The 16,894-nt window shown below is 38.4% G+C and overlaps 2 protein-coding genes across 2 annotated transcripts; both read right to left on the bottom strand.

Moving 5' to 3' along the window:
* Positions 1 to 698: 698 nt before the first annotated feature.
* On the bottom strand, positions 699 to 4,884 carry cwc25 (CWC25 spliceosome associated protein homolog). The gene is made up of 9 exons (XM_020652303.3): positions 4,729 to 4,884; positions 3,330 to 3,502; positions 3,007 to 3,243; positions 2,849 to 2,918; positions 2,520 to 2,665; positions 2,344 to 2,416; positions 1,967 to 2,166; positions 1,223 to 1,390; positions 699 to 1,107 (listed from the first exon to the last, which is right to left on the bottom strand). The coding sequence occupies exons 1-9, from the start codon at positions 4,744 to 4,746 to the stop codon at positions 996 to 998; spliced, it is 1,197 nt and encodes a 398-aa protein (XP_020507959.1). The 5' UTR covers positions 4,747 to 4,884; the 3' UTR covers positions 699 to 995.
* A 1,716-nt stretch (positions 4,885 to 6,600) lies between these two features.
* sp6 (Sp6 transcription factor) lies at positions 6,601 to 14,815 on the bottom strand. The gene is made up of 2 exons (XM_065964234.1): positions 14,647 to 14,815; positions 6,601 to 10,013 (listed from the first exon to the last, which is right to left on the bottom strand). Exon 2 carries the CDS (start codon positions 9,889 to 9,891, stop codon positions 8,971 to 8,973), a length of 921 nt encoding a protein of 306 aa, XP_065820306.1. The 5' UTR covers positions 9,892 to 10,013; positions 14,647 to 14,815; the 3' UTR covers positions 6,601 to 8,970.
* Positions 14,816 to 16,894: the final 2,079 nt, after the last annotated feature.

Here is a 16,894-nt window from a genome sequence, read left to right as displayed (position 1 = left end):
CTGAAGAAACCGCCCTCAGTTTTAAGAGCTGCTACCATTGGCTAATATGGGTTGAAGCGAGCGTTGTATGCATAGTTTGCATGAGGCGATTTAAAATGAAAGTATAACCGGGGACTTTTTAAAAAAAATGCTGCAGCCAGGTGCAATCAAAAGTTGACTGTCATGTCAAGTCCAGATCCGAGAATGTACGGGTGAGCTTCACAACCATTATTTTATTGATTTATGTCTTAAATTCCTTAACAATAAATTGCTCAAAAAGGTTATAAAGCCTGCCCTGTCTTCAAATTGCTTCCCCAATGGTAATAAATCTCATACAACTTCATCTATTTGTTCAGCCAGTGGGTCGAAAAAGCAAGAAAACATTTACCACCACGTGATAAAAGTTTCCCAACACCTTAAAACAATTAGTTTTCTTACTTCGGACCAATAAACATATTTATAATTAAAAATAATTTAAGAATGAGCTCAATCAAGTAAATTCTCACAATACATCCTGATCAAAAGTCTTTGTGGATTAAAATAATTTAGGCTCTAACATCAGTGTTGGCATGGAAAGTTAAATAGAGCCCAATGTGTTACATTTATAATGGTGATGTTTATGTGAACATTTGGCCAAGTTTGTGTTTGAAGGTGATTAATCTAACAGATGTATATCCCCCATTGACAATTGTTTTTTCAATGTTTTAAAAAGAAAAAAATTGTGTAGGATTTTTTTATTCTCACAGAAAGTAACAAATATACAGTATTTTACAAAAATGTTAAAGATAAAAACAGGATCTATTATACTGGAATAACAACGACTAGACTTTGTACATTTTTTGGACCTCATGAATATTTGTGGGCCAAAAAGCCAAATTAAAAGCCACTGGGTAGTAATCAAGCCACACAGACTCCCATCACCCCCCACCATTAATACTAAATCCATTAGAACACAGTTTGCCTGAGCCTTTACAGTCGGTTCATTTAAATTTATCTGTACAATAAATGTGGTGTGTTTATCTCTTCATAAAGTTGTCCAGGGAGGCCGGCGTCCTCTGAATGGAGTGGATGTTCCTCTTCACTCTGTCCTCTAATGAAGAGCTGGCAGCACTCTCCAGCTTCATGTTACTGCAAAAGAAGAGAGGGGAGGGTTAGTGGAGCTCTCGAAGTAGGTTTAAATGAAGAGACATTGGGACACCAAATCCAAAAGCTCGTCTTTCCAAGCTCTGTGTGGATAACTTACTGAATGAAGCCAGCATGGCGTTCATGCTTGACATTTTGTTCCCGCTGTTTTTCCTGCTCATCTTGTCTCTTGTATTTCTTCACATTATTCTCTCTGTCCTCCTCCCTCTGCTTGGCCTGGTCCATCATTTCCCGCCTCTTGCGCTCCAGCTCCTCTGCAGAAAGTTTTCTACAGAAGACAGAAAGAAAAAAAGTCACCAGAGTCAGAGTGGGTAGTTACAATGCTGCTAATGACTTAAAACAATTGGAAAGCATTCAGAATTTTTTTCCACAGAAAAATCTCTAGAATAACTAAAAGTGGAACTACAAGCAAGTGTGATTGACATTTGTATTTTGAAATGACTGAAAGAATAGAACACTCTAAAAACAATGAAACAAACAATATAAGAAGTTTCACATTTCACAGGAGAAGTTGCAACACAATGAATAACAGGAGGGACATTGTAGCAGAGAGCGTTACTCTGTTTCTCTGCTGAACAGGATTCTCAGTCGACTTTGACAACAGCAGAAGAAACAGGTAAACACAAAGGAGGATGAGAGGGTTATAGACTGAGTACTGAAGGGAAGACCCCAACATTGTGGGGATGTATTACAGAAAGGTTTATCTCAGTCGTTACCAACACAGAATTTAAGTTTATACTTCTAAACGTCCAATAATAAATACACACCGTCTAAACCAGAACAGTGTTAATGTGAAAAACATCCAGATCACATACAGGTGATCTGGATCACCTGCAACTCTTACTTGGACACTGGATGTCTCTGTCGTTGGTAATGCTGTCTCTGTGGGCTGAGAGCCTTGGGTTCAACTTTCCTGTCTCTGCTCTGTGAAGACGAAGAGTAGGAGTGACCGTTGTTCCTGTGAGGTGACCGGGAGCGGCTTCTCTCACGGCGCCCAGAGTGATTGGAGGGAGCTGAGGACTGGTGGTGTCTGCCAGCAGGGAACTGAGAGGAAAGACTGAACTGTTAAGACTTGGATGAGCAAAAGATAAACAACAAACAAAAACAAATGTGTGTGTGTGTGTGTGTGTGTGTGTGTGTGTGTGTGTGTCTATATATATATATATATATATATATATATATATATATATATATATATAAAAAGCTCTGCTGCTTCCTTACCTGAAGGCCATAGCCTGGGACATGATGGGAACGCGACTTTGTGTCCGCAGTAGATTCATCTCTTGAATGTGACCTAATAAAAGTTTAGTGTGCAAAAACAACAGTTACAATGTAAAACATGTGACATCTATATTTGTTTTCGGATTAATAATGTAACAATCTGTTAATATGTGTACCTGTGCTTCTCCTCTTCCTCTGAGCCTGAACTTGAACTCCTTTTCTTGTTCTTCTTCTCTTTTCTCCGTTCTTTGTCTCCTTTCTTCTCCTTTTTGTCCTTCTTCCTCTTCTTCTTCTTTTCTTTCTTGCCAAGATTTTGGCGCAGCTGTGAGAAAACCAAATCATTCATGATAAGACATGTGTCAGAAAGAATGCTTTATAGTCTCCCACAGGGAATCAAATATTATGGTGAAGTGACAAGATGTGAGCATGTAAAGCAACTTAATTAAACCCAAAGACAAAATCATAAAAAGGTCATTAAATGAAGTAATTAATACAGTAATTTTACCATTTCTTTAATTTTCCTCATCTTCACAGGGTTACTCAGGACTTCTCTTTTCTTTTCTTCTTCACGTTTTCTTCAGAAAACAAAAACAAAACTGAATTAAACCATTGGCAACTTTTAAAATATTTTCAGATCAATTTAGAGAAAAGTGTCTTGCTCACCTGATTTCAAAAAGGGGGTCTTCCCTGATCTTGGCAGCCAGGTCCAGGTTGGAAGCAGGGGTGGCAGGGTTGAAGATGGACCCTGGAAGGAGGCCAGTCTCAGCTGATGGACCGCTCTCAGGCTCCTCATACTGGTCAGTGATCTGCTTGTCAATGGGACGTCCCATCAGATACTCGTCTCTGGACACCTGGCCAGCGGGACCTTGGTACATCCAGTCCAGACGATCATCTTTCTTTCTGAAATCATAAAAAGATACAACATGACTCAGATACTTTGTATGGTATCACAAAAACAAATATTTAGATCACATCAAAGCATTTACTTGATTGCACCGGATTCTTCTGCATATTTGGTCATTTCTTCTCGGGTTCTTTCGTCTTTGAGTTCCTTCTGGAGCTCCTCGATCTTCTTGCGTTCAGCCTCATGTTTCTGTTCAGCTTTCCAAACTCGCTCGATGTTTTTCATAGTCTGGGGATGCCAGCTCTTTTTCAAATTCTGAAATGAGACACGATTGAAGAAATTAATTTGCTGTACCTTTGATTTCACTGGGTTACTATACAAATTCACTGATCTATTAAAACACCGATTAAATCTTGTAGTTCGTTTGGAGTTTAAACTATTTTTCTGCTGTAACAAAACATTACAATGTCCTTTTCTTGATCCTTTAATGAAATCCCCCAGACTTTCAGCTAACGTTAGCTAGTTACTACTTTTGGCTAACAGCCTTTAGAACAGAAGAGATGTTTATTGCCATTTGCACAGGTACAGGAGAGTACAGGTACAGGACAGTACAGGTACAGGACAGTACAGGTACAGGAGAGTACAGGTACAGGAGAGTACAGATACAGGACAGTACAGGTACAGGAGAGTACAGGTACAGGACAGTACAGGTACAGGAGAGTACAGGACAGTACAGGTACAGGAGAGTACAGGTACAGGAGAGTACAGGTACAGGACAGTACAGGTACAGGACAGTACAGGTACAGGACAGTACAGGTACAGGAGAGTACAGGTACAGGACAGTACAGGTACAGGACAGTACAGGTACAGGACAGTACAGGTACAGGAGAGTACAGGACAGTACAGGTACAGGACAGTACAGGTACAGGACAGTACAGGTACAGGAGAGTACAGATACAGGACAGTACAGGTACAGGACAGTACAGGTACAGGACAGTACAGGTACAGGAGAGTACAGGACAGTACAGGTACAGGAGAGTACAGGACAGTACAGGTACAGGACAGTACAGGTACAGGACAGTACAGGTACAGGAGAGTACAGGTACAGGACAGTACAGGTACAGGAGAGTACAGGACAGTACAGGTACAGGAGAGTACAGGACAGTACAGGTACAGGACAGTACAGGTACATTAGAATTTTTGTGCGTTTCTCCCTGAGTCAGCTTCTACAAAAAAGTTTAAATTATATATAAAATAGAATAGCATTATAAGAAAACTGGAAAAAAGCTATACACTGTATTAAAGCAGAGCTATAATACACAAATAAATAATAATAATAATAATAATAATAAGACAATAATATTAATAATAATAATTAATAATTTAATAAGACAATAAAAGATTGTATTGTTCGATAAAACTGGATAAAGATCCGTGTTTCATCAGCTGTTTGGTTGATTTTAAACACACACGCTTTTAACACAACAGAGTCTCCAAACAAAATAAAAACTCGGTTTTTGGATGAATGAGTTCATACTTACAAGATCTCCTCCCCCCATCTTGACAATATCGTCGTTTCAGTCCAACAGAATTAGAAAATAAAACTATAAAAGACGAAACAACAGTTTGCCGTTAGCTAGAAAATGGAGCAGCCCAACAGTCGAGGCTTGTGTACGATGTGTTCAGAGCACTTCCGGTTTCCGTCTGCTCTGTTTCCGGTTCAGCCTTCTGGTGCCTTCACGTACATTTCTTTAAATCGTTACAAAACCTTAGACTGTAAATATAAATATAAGGGAATTCTATTTTATATATAACTCAACATGAATTAATTGCAATTTAGGTCGCATTTAGTACACATGAAAGTGATGTCCTTGTTTTTGGATCATTAATAATAATGGTTTAAACAAATTAAACAAATACTACGACGGAGGATTAGGGCCATGTTAAAAAATAATAATAATACATTTCGAGAATAAAGTCGTAAATTTACGAGATTAAAGTAAAGAGATTAATCTCGAAATTAAATGATAATAATAATAATAATAATTTAACGTGGCCCTAATCCTCCGTCGTAAAATACACATTGAGCATGTGAAAAATAAATTTATTGAATCTTGTTAAATGTACATATTTTTTCTGCATGGGCAGAACATGCAGATCTTAAAAACAGCATCCTGACCCTGAACGCAACAGTTTCCATGTTTATTTACCTTTATCGACTTTTGACCCTTGAAAACTAACATTTAATTTGTTAAAGGGTGCGATGACGACTTCCTGGATCTCAATGTCATTAAAACCACAGAGATGATAATTGATTTGAGGAAGAACTGGTGTAACCCTGAAGCCAGCCTTATCTTTAATGAGAGTGTTCAGATAACTGACTCATACAAAAACCTTGAAACGGTGTATGATTCTGACCAAAGGTTTGCTGAAAACATCGAATCAATAATTAAAAGGGGTCAAAAGATGATTAATTAGAGGGGAATGCATTTTATGTAGCCTAGTTTTTTTCATTCTCTTTTAAAAGTCAACTTTTAACAATTTATTTGATCTGTTGGTCTGCTCAAAGATCACTGGAGTCCAGCTGAGAGACCTGAGCTCCCTGTGGAAGGAGCGTGTGGTCCACAAAGCAAAAAGAAATCATAAATCAACCTGGACATATTCTTTCACCTCTGATTCCTTTAATGCCCTCTGGGCGGCGCTATCCTCTCCTCCAATGAGAACCAACAGATATGCCAACTCTTTTATTTCTGTCAGGCTGTTATAATGGTCAGTTCCTTAAGAAACCTGTGAAGTTTATTCATTGATTTTTATAGTTTATTGCTGACGTTGAATTGATTTATTATTCATAACTGTTTTTTAAGATTTGGTTGCTCATTTGGTGAACTTTTCGTCTGATGATCTGTTGTAATTGGCCTGTGAATGTATCCCATAATGCTGCTGTGACTGTGTTTGTTTCCTTTTTACTGTCTTGACTTCTTTAAGTGACTCGTTAAGATGTGAAACTGAATTGCCCTTCTAGGATTAATGAAATTGTCTGAATCTTAATCTAAACATGTATAAAGTAATTAATAACTTCAAATCGAAGTAGGCTAGCTTGTCTTTCTTTCCCATTTGAAGGTTTTTATGGCCTCAGTAATGGACACAATTTCAGAGGCAGTATCACCTGAATAAACATGATTTTCCTTAATTAAAATTACATACTAATTTATGATAGTGTTAAAAAGTCCATTGATGACGATAGGGTAATATCTGACATTCGACACAAACAAAATTTGCTCTAAAACATTCAATTAACGTCCACTTATTCTACTTGGATAGACAACTACTACTGGAGCTACAATAGTTCTGTCTGCTGTTGGAAATGAGTAAAAACAAGAAACACAACAGAAGAAACAAAGGTTCAACATGGACACGGAATATATTTTTTATTTAATAAAGAACAACATGATGGATTAAATACAAATTATTACTCTATGATATTTAACTTATTACAAGTTTTAGACCTTTTTTATTACAGTCAACAAAAAGCATTTTACTACAGCAACCAATTTCAAAACAAAACGACCATGTTGTGCTACTGACCAACATTTAAGAAGACTATCTATGATATAACAACACAAATTAAAAAATAGTCAACACACATTACTTGACTAATGTCTATACACAAATACAGCGATGGTGAACTTCCAATAATGTAAGCTCCCTACTAAATATCAATGTTAGCCTAATGCGTGTGATGGTTTACATACATCCTAATAGTGTTTTCACTGTAAAGCCTCTCACTGCCGGCTACAAACTACTGAACACGTAATATTGATCATGAAAGTTTTCAAAGCAACTTTCCAAAACCAGAAATCTAAACATTTTTGTTTCTCATCTGCACTTTATTCAACTTTATCTGCACGCTAATAAAGAGCCAAATGGTTGTAATGTTTAAAATGTGTTTTGTTCCATGTTTCTTCTTTGTAAGTGAACCTTTAAAACAGCAAGCAAACTAACAAATTGTTAATAAAAATATGTAGAGTGATAGCCAATCTGCTGCAAACTGTAACGACTTGTGGGTAAGGTACCCTGTTTGACATTTTGTGCATACTCATGAGGGCTGAGAGGAGCTGCAGTTATTATTCTTTGGCATCATTAAGACCTGACATATAAAAGACACTAGAGGAGGAAGATGATTTTGAGAATAAAGTTGAAATGTTACAAATAGAGCTAAAATATCGAGAATAAAGTGAGACAACTCCAGCATTAGTTTCAAAGACATAAATAAAGGAGGGGATAATTTATCATTATTCTTATCAGCATTATTATCACTTTGCAAGTTAAATATAGCAACATTTGAAAAGTCAAGAATAATGTCTAACTGTCATTTTAAATGCCAGAGACATGAAAATGAAGTATTAGCTGGTGCTTATGCAGAATTATGGACCCTATAGTACAAAATTCAAATTTATTCTTAAAATACAAAAAACTTCCTCCTAATCTCTTGATGCCTGGCCATAAAAATCTTAAATTGGCAAGTAATTCGATGCATATACAAATAATTAAAAAAAAGTTTTATTGCAGCTTTAAATGTTTGCACTGCAAAATGCCACTGGTGAAAACTACCTCTCTGGACGTTTCATTCAGCACCAGGAGCCTGCAATGTTGACACAGAGGCTTTGTGGAGTTGTGTAAATGTCAAATCTAATCACCTGATCATCTAATCATTCATAGCAGCACAAACCAGAATTCAGTTGACCAGGCAGCATTTGCTCTCCATGTTTGCCCTGTTTTAAGTTCTTGCTGTCACCTGCTTGTGTAAGTGGAGAACACCAATTGCTGGTATTAATGGCTCTTGATCTGTAAGTTGACCCTTTTCACATCATTGTTTCACTTAATGCTACTATGCATTGCTTGTAACACAGACCAGCGTTCACATTCTCCAGATGTATGAACATTAACTTTGACGTGTTTTGCAATCAAAACTAAAACACTCCATGTTTGGTAAATACTAGCATCAGTAGTGCATCCCATTTTTTTTATTTGATAGAATATTATTTTGTATTATATTATAATGTGAGCATTACACATTTTAGTCATCATGTTTCCTTAAGCACAGCCTCACTGTCACTTTCATTGTTTCTATCTACCATCTCAATGAAGTACATACCAACTTAGATACACACCCAGTTTTGTGGCATGAACCGACAACAATTCGAAGGGCTGCAGACCTTTATAATGACACAATGTTCTTTAGTAATTCAGTGTCTCGTCATCATCAACTTGTGCAGGTCACACGTACGGTGACTACTCAGTCGGGCTCCATTTAAAAAGCACGCTGCCTGAAATTGAAGAAGACTAATATTTGTCCAACTCTTCCAGTTACATATTTAATTAATTCCACTGTAAACAAATTAAAAGTCACCTTGAGGTGACCATGGACTCGTCTCTCCGTCTACTTGGTGGCTCTAGCAGCAATGGTAGTCCTGCAACATGCTGCAGTTTCAGCATTGTTGCCTCCGTATAGTCACCTTTCAAAGTTTTATCCACAGAATCGGTAAAATGTTTTTTTGTATTTTTTTCTGTGAGCTATTACATTTAGTTGCCAACTGAGTTAACCCAGTTAATAGATTCACAGGACATCAAGCAAACACGTTCTGCTCAATCCAACTTTTATCAGTAAAAGTTCCTCCGCACCTGTTTGCTATTCTCTATTCTATTGTAAAACTATGGCACCTCTATGTAAGAGAGGTCAATGAATGTTGAAACCTTTAATTTGCAAAAATATTCTGCTGAAATTAGCCGGACTGCCCCGTCACACTCGAGGCTGAGGGGTCTGCCTCACATTTAAGCTTCAGCGGAGGCTCTGTGCCATCAGACACGTTTGAAGAGGACTGAGAAGGTGCAGCAGCTTCAAAGCCCTTCTCCAACCTCCCGTCTCCGTTCACTCTCTCCTCTCCATGTCCTGGAGGGGACTCGTGTGTGCGCATGTGTTTGGCCAGGTGGTCGTTGCGCATAAACACTCTCGGGCACAATGCGCAGCTGAACTTTTTAGCTCCAGTGTGCGTCTGTAGGTGGCGCTGCAATTCGTCAGACCGTGTAAACCTTTTGCCACAGAAGAGCCAGTTGCACACAAACGGCCGGTCTCCACTGTGCCATCGGAGGTGAGCCTTCAGATGGGAGGTCTTGGCGTAGGCTTTGCCACAGCCAGGTATGTGGCAATTATGCATGTGCTTCCTTCTGCTGTCTTCTGTGCTCTGGCCCATCTGCTCGGCGTGGACACAGTTGGGACAGCGACACACCGCCTGGCCCGCACCCCTAGAGGAGGAGCGACGCTGGGGCTTGGGGCGGGCGGTGACTGGGTTTTCCTGCGGTTCCTCTAGGGAGTATGGTTCTTGCTGCAGCATGTCAGGGGCCATTGGCTCCATCTTAAAGCCGTCATGAGGGTAGAGGTGAGACGAGTGTGAGGGTGGAGCGTGTTGCGCAGAGGGCAGAGTGCATAGCTGAGGGTCAGAGCCATAGGGTCCTAAAGATGGCTGCAACCCCATGGAGCTCCCCTGGTTCACTGAAGGTAGGCCCACCCCTTGGCCTGTCTGCAGGTCGATCCAGCTCCCTGGTTGGACGTCTCTGTGGAGGTCCCACCAGGAGGGGATGTTCATGTCTTCTGAGCTGCCACTAGGTGGTGCTGTCCGTAACCAAGGCTCATATGGATGGGCCATGAGAGCAGCTGCCGCAGGTGCGAGATAGTTGAGGAGGTTAGCAGCTCAAAGTGTAGTTCACAATCTTCTGGGTAACCCCACGAATATTACAACATGGTGGGATGGCAATTCAGTGAAGACACCTACAGAAGGAAAGAACAGGCAAAGTGTTAGGTCTTTAACTCAGCCGTTATCAGTCTATGACTTCACTAAACCACTTGTAATGACTTTAAAGTTCTGAGGTCATTTTTTTCCAAGGCTTTGAAATTACTCAGCTTCTGCTGATCTAAGGTTTCAGGACTTTTGAAGTGCAGGCACTCAGGCCTAAATCCTCCTGTCTACAACGTTTAAGTAACCAACCAGAGCACACCTCCTTCATCACCATGGATACTGCAGTTCTCACGCTGCGTGGCCGTGGAGACAGAAAAGAGGGGGAGAAAGACGTGTCCAGGCAGAAGCCTGCCACATGCATCTGCTGCCAGGTACTTCCCATGGAGGACAGTCAAAGGAGAAGTGCAAAGAAAACAACATGGTCGGCCGTGTGCAGAGGTTGAGGTAGTGGGGGGGGGGGGGGGGGGGGGTGAGAGTGAAGGGGAGTGTTGACAGGAGAGCAGTTTGGTAAAGGAAGAAGTTCCAGGGAGGTATGGCTGCAGGCCAAAGTCTATTTGTACGTCTCTGAGGTTTGTGGAGATGAAACCTGGCAGACAGGAGAACCTGTTTTTTATAAATCACACATGATTTACAACAACAGGCCTCCAGGCGAAGTACAAAAGGAGCCCCGTAAAACACCCTGCCTCTTACACATCAGCTTCAGAGGGTATCAACAGTCACAGACGGATTTCAGGAGCATGAGAATAGGAGTCAGAGAATAACATGAGAACGATTACCTTTATGTTTATAATTATGGGCACACGCTCTAAAAAAACAGTCCTCAACACACTGCAGGTATGTACACTTGTGCACACCTTCAGTCTGTCAGCAGAGGGAGGGATTCTCATTTCCAGAGGTGACACAAAGCTTGTTAAAATCGAACTAAGGCTGTTGAAATTTATGACAAGAAGCTACCAGCCCGCGAGACTTGTGCTTGGCTCAAAACATGTCCTAGCCCCAAACAATCTTGTTGACTTCCACCACACCCCCATCCTGGAACGTCTACAATTATCTTTACAGCAGGAAACAGTAAAGTCTGAAGCTTCTTAGTCTTGAGATCACTTGTTGTGATACCATATCTGACGCATCAAAACTGCAAGAAGTCGCCCTGAAACAAGAAGGTCAAACTCCAGAAGAAGAGGTAGATGTCTGGGATGTAGAAGGAGTGCACATTTTTTGACTGACAGAGAAAGATCCCCGTCAGTGGATCTCAATTTGTTAAGTCAATAAGACCAAACAAACAGGATAACACTTGCCTCAAAGGTTCAGGTAAACCCACCAGAGATGCTTCCTAGTCACAATGAAATCGTAAAACAATTAGTTTGGAATTCACCTAATGAAAGGTCTGGAGTTAAAGGTCAAGCTGATCTATTTCATGTCGGCCTGGAGCCAGAACTGCTCTGTAATTTTTTGGGAATGCGTCTCAAACGTATGGCGGACTGGTCGCCCCCATCTCTCACTGACATGACCGTAAACAAACAGAGACAGCAGCAACCTGCCCATCTGCTAGCTAAAGTGCTGGAAGCACCGCAAGCTCCCAAGGGAAACAGCTGGCATGGAGGGGGGCCCCCGGGGAGGGGGTGGCAGGATGGTACAGAGCAATGACAGAGCTCTGGTCATAAAACTTGCCCGACCAAGACCCAGCACAGCCCCACGGTTTACAAGCCTGACACTGCAAAGAGGTACAGAGAAGGGGTGAGGGGGGGTTTTCAAGAGTGCATTTTCACACTTATTATTTTCACAAATTTTATTTATCATCCAATTTTTCTGAGGTTAGAACTTAATGATGAGGCTTTTAACACACAAAAACGACTTATTCTACCCACAACAACTCTCCTGTAATATCTAATTTCCAGACAGGATATTTAAAAAAAGTAAAACAAAAGGTCAAATGGTATTTGCAAGTAATTTGTTTTATCCTGCCAGAAGACAAGTTGGCTGAAGTGGAACCCTGTAGCACTGTTCAATTTAAAGATTTTGAGTTTAAAGTCTGTTGTTAGTGCTTATGTTTTCATGTTCTGCATCAAACATGTAATACAAATGCTGTTGTGATCAAAGTCCGACACCAAAATTGCAAAAAGTTTTTAGTTGGTGCCACATAGAAACAAGAAAAACACTTGCGTAGCCTATTTAAAAAAATTATTTATAATTCTACTTCCGATAATTGTAAAATAGGATAACTAGAATATAATTGAAATGTCCTTCTTAGTGATGGATTGAGTTAATGACATACAGATCTTGAGATGGAGGGTTAATCTCATCTAATCTGTCGCTCTGCACTTCAGCTGTGTGATTAATTGCAGTTTGGATATGGATGACAGCTTAACATCCTTATTGAGGGGCGTTTGTGTGACATTGACTGATATGCAATTGCACAAAAATGTTTTCTTCTTATACATATTTTACAACAATATCTGCACAACATAGTTACAATAAACAGATCTTTATTGCAAACAGTCTCTTATGAGTAGACCAGAGAAAATATTTTCCATTTTCAAAGCTGCCGTTATCATCCACGGTATACGGTGACTGCAAGCAGGTTTTATATAAAAGTCAAGACTCAAGACATAGTCAAAAAAAAAGATAAAATATTGATAAAAAATACTACTCAAAAAATTTGAAGGACTGTTTTTTTTTACATTGGTAGTCATGGTTACCAGACACTTTTCGTGGATTATGATTATATTTTCCCCTGGATGCTCCAGTTATGTAAACAAAATAATATGTAAACATAATACAAGCATGTCATTTTTTAATGTTATATAAAGGTTTTTCCGTAATACGAAAAGTCTCCTCAAGACCTGCACCGAGAATCCTCCTCTTTCAAAAGGAGACTAAAAGTCTCTTCTCTTACAAGCTTTTGGTTTGGTTTAAAGTACAGTAAGTCATTCATTAAATTGCACAACCTACAATCCCATTTTTAATGGGGTTTTTTTGTCTTTTGAAATTGTTTAGTATTTTGACTTTACTTGTTGTATTACCGTCTTCATATCTTGCATGGTTTGTATGATTTTTATTATCTGTGTTCTTTACCTGTTATCCCTCTGTTTGAAGCACATTTAGCCTACGCCTGTCATATTGTGTTTTATAAATGAAGTTGAACTTTTTGGTGAACAACTTTTTATTGATTTGGCAGCGTGTTTACATACACATATACATTCTGAAAATTGTTCAACAGAAAGTTTATTAAATGGAGATGAACATAATTATTGTATCAACACTCAGTAAATAAATTAAGTTGACTTATTTAGGCTCATTCAAAAACAGAAGAAGATTCTTTGGATGGAAACCTTCATAAAGTTGCTCACTGAGAACTGCCGAACAGTGTGCGGACCTTTCTCTTTTTTCTGTAATTTAAAACATTTAAAATTGTATTTGTTCCTTTTTTGCTTTTCGCTTACAGTATTCATGTTTATGGAAACAGTGACAAAGTATAGATCACACAGATCAGTCAAATCAGAAACATTTTGAGAATTATTTTTTTTGTGTAGAAATTTGGTAGATAGATAAAACCTCTGAAGGTAAGATTGTGTGCCGCAAAAATACAAACAGAACATTAACGTTAGTGACGTACTTACTTTATCATGAACGCTTCTCTTTATCAGACGTTGTAGAACGACACTTTGAATTGCCATTACACTTCTGAGTTAACAGTTCAAATATAAAACATATGAACATAAAAGAGATGCATTGTTTGAAAAGTCAACGTCCCTAAAGTGAAGGGTATGAAACAGATACATTATTAGTACTAAAAAATAAATCATAATGTTTTTACACTATAAAACTGACAGGTGTCATTATTCTGTCTTTCAGTTTGTTGCTTCTACATTTACGCTTTTACTTGAGATAAACTTGCCTTGTATTATAAATGTATATATCTTACATACACTTCAATTTAAAACACTGATTATTCACTGCCTCATATAGACAAACCCCTTCATATATACATCTTATTTATACAAACTACAATATTAAATCTCTGTATCTTGTCTCAAGCTCTCTTAGCTTGTTTGATATTGATGTACATTTTTTATTCTTAGAAATCATAATTCTCCAGTTTAAATCCAGTAATGAGAATTGTTCCTTTGGTTTAAATAACGAACTAAAAACTGGTTTCACAAGAAACAGAATTTGAAAAATGACATAAACCAGAATCTGAAAAAAGTTATGTTAATATTGTGATTTTATTTGACTTAAAAACATAGCTTTATATTCTACAATGTTCCAATTCATACATGTTTCATTAAGGCAGCTCTAGATAGATGTTCTTATAGCCTACATTTACAAAGATTTCTTCAATGGGCCACTATTTCCAATTTAAACTGTAGATTTTTATTTTTTTTAAATAGTATTAGGATAATTATTCTTGTTGTACATGTTGTTATTATTGTTCTGCTTAATGACACTTTGCTGCTTTTGTCTGCCTTAAATATGAATGATTTTAGACTTAGATTTTCTCATGTGGTGTATTAGGTCCTTACAGCTGACTAAAATCAAAGATACTGTTTAATACGTCACATTCATGCAATCATTTAAAGCTGTTGTTAATGGAGATCAGAATATCTAAAACACAGTTAAAATAAAGAGATTAGGTCACAGTATGGTAAATGACATTTCATGAGTTACCTGTTTGTCCTTGGAGCTTCTTTTATTTTCTGTCTGAAACTTCTCAGCTCAGCTCTGTTGCTTCTTCCCTTCGTCGAAAAATATGCACAGAACAAGAATATCCTCATCATATTTCATCTCTCGCAGACGGCCCAGGTGAGGCGATGTCGGCGTTTCGGCGCACAGGTGAGCAGCATTGTGAGAAGTGACAAACTTTACGATAGGCTGTGCGTCTTGAGCCCCTGCAGGCTCCGCCCCCTCCATGCCGGTGTGCAGAGCGCCCCCCCCCCCCCCCCGGATATGAAAGATGCGCCATCCTCGACTGCAGGTGAGCCAGATTTGGTTTCAAAGTGTGATCCCTGTCAAAAGGGGTTTTTCATTTTAGGCTGCTTTTGTATGATAATAAAACATTTTTTATAGCCTAGTTTTATAAGTTTTAAATACTTTGCAGATGGATGTGGAATTTCTTATTTAGTCTCATAAGCTTTGCATTCATCATTCATTAGTGATAGAAGTTCTCATCAATATGTTTTTTTAGGTTATAGTTTTTAGTAATGTGAACTTATTCAGACTTAGGCTGCCTTGGAGACTTCTCTTACTTTACTTGTTTGATTTTGTTCCACTACAGTTGTGTTGAAATGTTGCTTTTTATGTCACAGTAAAAATTTACAAATAAAGCAGATGAGGTACTGAAAAGGTTTTTGTACTTTTAGGTCAAATTAAGTAGCTTAATTTTCAATTATAAAGGAATAGCTTTTATAGTGTGGTTTTGCTTATAAAGGGTGAGTTACCACAGCTCGATATATTTGTTATATTTATGCCTCCACCATAGAAAGAGCCTGTACATGTTACAATCAAAAAAGGACAATGTTACTGCATGCAAATAAAAGCATATCAAGCAATTATACAGTTTAAATTAAATCAAAATACATTATCAAAGCAATACTGATAACATTTGTCTATGCATATATCTTTCAGATTTTGCAAGTAAAATAAAGCTGTAAAAGGCTGTTAGAGTTGTTTAATTTAAACAGCTGCTTTGAAAACCCCTGCCCCCAACCCCCTAACCCTAGATGTTTTCCAGTAAGATATGTTTTTTTATATGTTTTTTTTTATATGCAAGAAGGTAATATTTTACCCATGACTTAATTATTATTCATTGATAAAGCACTCCTCTCTTGTTAATAATCTAACTAATAAAAATGATTTGGCACGTCGTTGTTTTGCCTTATGTCAAACTTTTTATAGTTGTTGTGATGTGTAGATGAAAGTCCCCTCTTAGACTTTGAACAGCCCTAGTCCTCCATGTCAGTGCTGTGACGGCAGCCTGTGGATCAGATGGTTGAGACCTGGAAATCCTTTGATTGTGGACACTCCTGAGAGGTGGTTTGGCCAGGGGTGAACACAGGCACAATAATACAGAAATCTGAGGACGTTCCCTGTCGTAAAAAGACAGCGATTATGCTTGTCAAATGATATGAGCCATTTCACATGACTGAGTTTAATATTATAATTTGACTTCGAACTGCTAATAAAAGACTACATGTCAAATGATGAATTTCTCCCAGCTTGTAAGTCTTGTAAGATGTCAGAGTTTAATGGACTGCATTTTAAACGTGTATCACAAATGTAATAGTTTATCGCGTCTTTTGCCTTTGAGGTATTTTTTTTAAATTTTGTCTCCTGGCTGAGTTAATTCCTTTCCTGTCACAGCATGTTGGTGAAGCAGCTTCAAATCAACTGACAAACACAGACCACAGACAGGCCGGCGGGATGTGACTTCCTACCCCCTCGGTTTCTTTCTCTGAAGCAGTACTTGACGTATGCAGACTTTTCAACTGATTACATAAAAGAATCAAAAGGCATTAGGAAAGTACTGATTCAAAAGTGGGCACAGTAATCAGACACTTTTATTTCACACATCAGCACATTACTTGACCAAAAGTGGTACCAGACCTCTGCCTAGAGTTCAACCCATTAAAGTGCCTTACACACATTTTTGTAAAGGAATGAATGCTTGTATGCATGCAAATTTTGTTGTTCTTAAAATATATGGGCTAGGAGGTTCTTCCTGATCCTTTTCATTGATCCAAAACATTTTTAAATGTCAATGTCTTGGCAGTGACATTAAATGATGACAACAACTTTGACCTTTAATTTTGTTGTCGTCACAAAACTCTAACAATTAAAATCTTACAATACAGGTTATATCCAAGTCACCTTCCTAGTAATAACACACACTGTACCAACGTGAACAGTTTACTGTAGT

This window comes from Labrus bergylta, chromosome 1 (genome assembly GCF_963930695.1).
Source record: "Labrus bergylta chromosome 1, fLabBer1.1, whole genome shotgun sequence".
In the NCBI taxonomy this organism is placed as follows: Eukaryota; Metazoa; Chordata; class Actinopteri; order Labriformes; family Labridae; genus Labrus; species Labrus bergylta.
This window is presented reverse-complemented; position numbering and strand designations above follow the sequence as displayed.